The 4,453-nt window shown below is 46.6% G+C and overlaps 1 protein-coding gene across 1 annotated transcript; it reads right to left on the bottom strand.

Moving 5' to 3' along the window:
- Positions 1-1,472: 1,472 nt before the first annotated feature.
- LOC125359184 (thymosin beta-10-like) lies at positions 1,473-1,938 on the bottom strand. Its single transcript, XM_048356768.1, has one exon. The coding sequence runs from the start codon at positions 1,882-1,884 to the stop codon at positions 1,693-1,695; it is 192 nt and encodes a 63-aa protein (XP_048212725.1). The 5' UTR covers positions 1,885-1,938; the 3' UTR covers positions 1,473-1,692.
- Between the last annotated feature and the right edge of the window lie 2,515 nt (positions 1,939-4,453).

Here is a 4,453-nt window from a genome sequence, read left to right on the forward strand (position 1 = left end):
GGTTCTGGGGCTACCACCCTCAGCTCTAGTCAGGATAAATAACAGTGTAGCATCCTAGAGGCTCCACCCTGGCAGGTGTTAACACTTTGGTTGCTGGAGATGTATAGATGGCCCTTGGAAAGACAGAAGAGCTAGGTTAGCCTCTGGATGTACACATCAAGACAATTAGAAAACAAATATTCACCAACTTTAGTGAGTGATCTTTATATTATAACAGTCTGTGGGTACCAGATGGTATCAGTCTTAATAAAGAATACGGTCATGTTCTGCAGGTCCTCTGTTCTGCCTCTCCCGACACTTTTAAGAGCCTGCAGGGGTGCCAGGCTGCCACCTGGGAGGACTCCCCCATAGCGTACCATCCACCAAGTAGGGTAGAGAGACTCAGTCCATGGCTTTCTTTTGAATCATCAACTGATATCAGACTATTGAGCCTCCTTCCTGCCTCATTGCCCTATGAAATGGGAGAGGCTCACTTCTCACTCCTCATTTAACTCCAGGCCGAAAGAGGGCCAGGCCCCTGACTGAATCACCAGCTTCCCTCCAGCCTGGTCTGAAGCCTGCCCAGTCTTTGACTTTCTGTCTCCAGTTTCCAGTTGTGACCAGCCAAGTGCCTAAATGGTGGCTAAGGGGAACCAGTGTCTGCTGCCTGCCTTGCCCAGCCTGGCCAGATTGTCCCAGGGGACCAAGTACCCGAGGTTACTGAATAACTGGAGGCTGTTCAGGACTGCTTTCAACCAGAGTCATCTCCTTCCTCATGCCTGCTGTCTTGGCTCAAGAATCCCCAAAGCCACTTGGCTCCTTTAGTTTCACTGAGCCAACCCAAGCCTTTATGAGAAGAAAGCAAAACAACTACAAATCAGCAAAGCAGCAGAATCTTGAACACACACACTATTCCCTTTCATCACTTTTTTTCCCTCTGTGTATGTGTGTGTCTGTGTGTATGCTGGTCCCAGGGCTTGAACACAGGGCTTGGGCACAACCAGAGCTTTTTTACTCAAGGATAGCACTCTACTACTTGAGCCACACTCCCATTTCAGCTTTTTGTGGTAGTTAATTGGAGATAAGAGCCTCATTGACTTTCCTTTTTTTTCTTTTTCTTTCTTTTTTTTTTTTTTTGGCCAGTCCTGGGGCTTGGACTCAGGGCCTGAGCACTGTCCCTGGCTTCTTCTTGCTCAAGGCTAGCACTCTGCCACTTGAGCCACAGCGCCACTTCTGGCCATTTTCTGTATATGTGGTGCTGGGGAATCAAACCCAGGGCCTCCTGTATATGAGGCAAGCACTCTTGCCACTAGGCCATATCCCCAGCCCCTCACTGACTTTCCTGTCTGGGCTCTCTTCAAACCACAATCCTCAGATCTCATCCTCCTGAGTAGCTAGGATTATAGGCATCAGCCACAGATGCCCAGCTTCACTTCTTTACTTTATGACATTGGGAAAGTTACTTATCCCTCTTTAAATATCGGCTTTCTTTCTTTTTTTTTTTTTTGCCACGAGGTGTGTTTTATTTTCATTAATCATACAAATAATTTTTCTATAACATCCCAGGGCAAACCGAGAATTTGGCAGTCCGATGGGGGGGGAAGTAGCGTCCCCTCAGAGACCCACAGGCCGATGGCATTGGCACGGAGTGCCCGGGGTTCACAGTGCAGGCTGGTGGCTCGTGTCCATTTTTCAGGTGGTTCTTCCTCCACATCACGAGGTGTCTGCGGGATGACAGGACGGGGACGGGACGGGGGACCCTCTAGGTTCATAGGAAATTTCACTCTGCTTTTCCTGTTCAATGGTCTCTTTGGTCGGCAGGGTGTTCTTCTCCTGCGTCTCGGTTTTCTTCAGCTTGGCCTTATCGAAGCTGGCGATTTCCCCCATGTCAGGCTTGTCTGCCATTTTCTTAAAACAGTTGGCGGCGTCTGGCTCCGAGCCCGAGGTCTGGTGCTCCCACTCGCGTTGCAAGAGACCAATATCGGCTTTCTTATCTGTGGGAGTAATAATATTTCCTATGAGGATTCCAAATAAATTATGCAGATTATTGGCATTTTTTGCAAGCATTCAACAGATGTGGTAATTACTACTGTTCTGGTTGTGTAAGCAGGGTAAGCAAATGGGTCACTGGCTTCAACATACACCAAGGCACATGGCGTCTCCAAGGAAAGGAACAGAGGCAGACACAATCCCATTGCATTTTCCTGTGGGCAGCAGGAACCTAATATAGGTACATTTGGGAAATATGCAACAAAGGCCTAGTGACCCAATCAATCTTAAACTGTACATTGAGGGAAAAACAGAACCGTTCTTCATTTGTCAAACATATATTGAACACCTGCACATGCCAGCTCCTGTGCTAAGCACTGGGACCCAGATGTACTGCCTGCCTTGGGCCAGAACTACACTTGGAGATATGTAACTGAGTAGCAAACCATAACAAACTAGGGGTGTGGCTAAGTGGCATAGAGCACCTGCCTAGGAAGTGTGAGGCCCTGAGTTCAAGCCCTAGCACCTCCAAAAAAGAAAGGATCATACCCACAGAAAACGACCTTCTACAGAAGGCTCTAATGGTGGAGACAGGTCCCTGGGGATAATCCGGAGTGGGTCCTAACCCAGCATGGGTATGGTCAGGAAAGACTTCCCAGAAGTGATACTTACATTGAGACCCAGTCTAATTTCACAACTCGTGGAAGGAAAGAGTTTCCCCAACACTCTGGCATGAAAACAGAAAAGAAGATACACTAGAGAGCTCCTCAAGGTAGAGGTGAATAAGCCCCAGACCTCAACATCCTCTGAAGATGACAACCTCTGCAGCACTGTGCAAAATACAATTACACTTCAATATGTGGCACATGCTAGACTCTAGTGGTTCATGCCTGTAATCCTAGCTACTGAGGAAGCTGAGATCGAGGGTTCATGGTTCAAAGCCAGCACGGACAGCAAAGTCCAGGAGGCTCTTATCTCCAGTAACCCACACAGAAAAAAAGCCAGAAGTGGTGCTGTGGCTCAAGTGGTAGTGCTAGCCTTGAGCAAAAGAAGCTCAGGGACAGTGCCCAGGCCCTGAGTTCAAGCCCCAAGACTGGCCAAACAACAACACCAACATGGCACATAAGAATTAAATATAGCCTTTTTTTTTCCAGACTGTCACCTTATTAGCCTTCTTTTAAAAATTTGCCCAAACCAGATGACTTATGTTGATAAGCTTTTTTTTTTTTTTTTTTTTGCCAGTCCTGGGGCTTGGACTCAGGGCCTGAGCACTATCCCTGGCTTCTTTTTGCTCAAGGCTAGCACTCTGCCACTTGAGCCACAGCGCCACTTCTGGCCGTTTTCTGTATATGTGGTGCTGGGGAATTGAACCCAGGGCCTCATGTATACGAGGCAAGCACTCTTGCCACTAGGCCATATCCCCAGCCCCTTGATAAGCTTTCTTATAAAAGGAAAATTACAGTACCTTGGAGAAAAAGGTTGTCAGAAGGCAATTATTACAAATAAAACTTTTCTTCATTCAGTTATTTGTCAGCTTGTTTGCATTCCTGCTATGGGCTGGGTGCTAAATTCTGGAATTAATGTCCTCTACACTGCCATCACTACACAGAACACAACCACAGCCTTTTTTTCAGGATGACAAGCTTGATAAGATGCATACTCAGTTTCTGAGGTCCATCTGTATCCCTGTCCCAGTGGTAAACATCTTGCCTTCCTTTTGGAGAATCTATAGTTAATTCCTGAGAAAGAAATGCTTTGAAAGGCAAAGAATAACAGGAGGTAAACACATGGCATACAATGACAGGGACATAGAATGGTGAGATCCAGCTCTGTTCAAAAGAGAATTTGGTTGATTTTCATAACCTGGCCTCAGACTTCAGTTTCATCATCTGTAAGTAATAATAATACTAACCTCACAGGACTTGTGTGGGTTAATGTCCAAGAAGCATAGGATGTGTGGTAAGTCTCCACCGACATAAGAAATGACTATTGCTGCTTTTAGGGAAAAAAGATGTAAATCAATGTTTTGGCTATTTCCTTTTATTCCTCCTCCCACTGTCCTTAGTACTGTGTTAACATCCTGAAACATAAGACAGCTGGACCACAGTTCTTCGTTTTGAACATAGAAAGAAGCATACACCTGCCTAGCACCGGGAGGCAGTGGGCTTACTTCTAGAACAGGCTGCATGGATGTGACTGTAGTCAAAGATTGTGCCTATAATCTCAGAACTCAGAGGCTGAGGCAGGAGAATCACGAGTTTCAGACCAGCCTGGGGTTCATAGAGAGACCATGTCTCAAAAAACAAAGGACTGTGTATGTAGCTCAGTGGTAGAGCACTTGCCTAGCATGTTCAAAGGTCTGGGAAAGGAGGAACAGGACATGAGAAGGCACAGCCCTGCCCATTTCCTTTCTCTAGTTCTCCCATGGATGTGGCCACCAAATCCACCAAAACTACCCTTGGCCCCATGTTGCAAACCCTGAGGT

This window comes from Perognathus longimembris, chromosome 11 (genome assembly GCF_023159225.1).
Source record: "Perognathus longimembris pacificus isolate PPM17 chromosome 11, ASM2315922v1, whole genome shotgun sequence".
NCBI classification, from domain to species: Eukaryota; Metazoa; Chordata; class Mammalia; order Rodentia; family Heteromyidae; genus Perognathus; species Perognathus longimembris.

Bases quoted from the DNA above. Each gene is read 5' to 3' on its own strand.
- LOC125359184 (XM_048356768.1), bottom strand. From the start codon at position 1,884: ATGGCAGACAAGCCTGACATGGGGGAAATCGCCAGCTTCGATAAGGCC.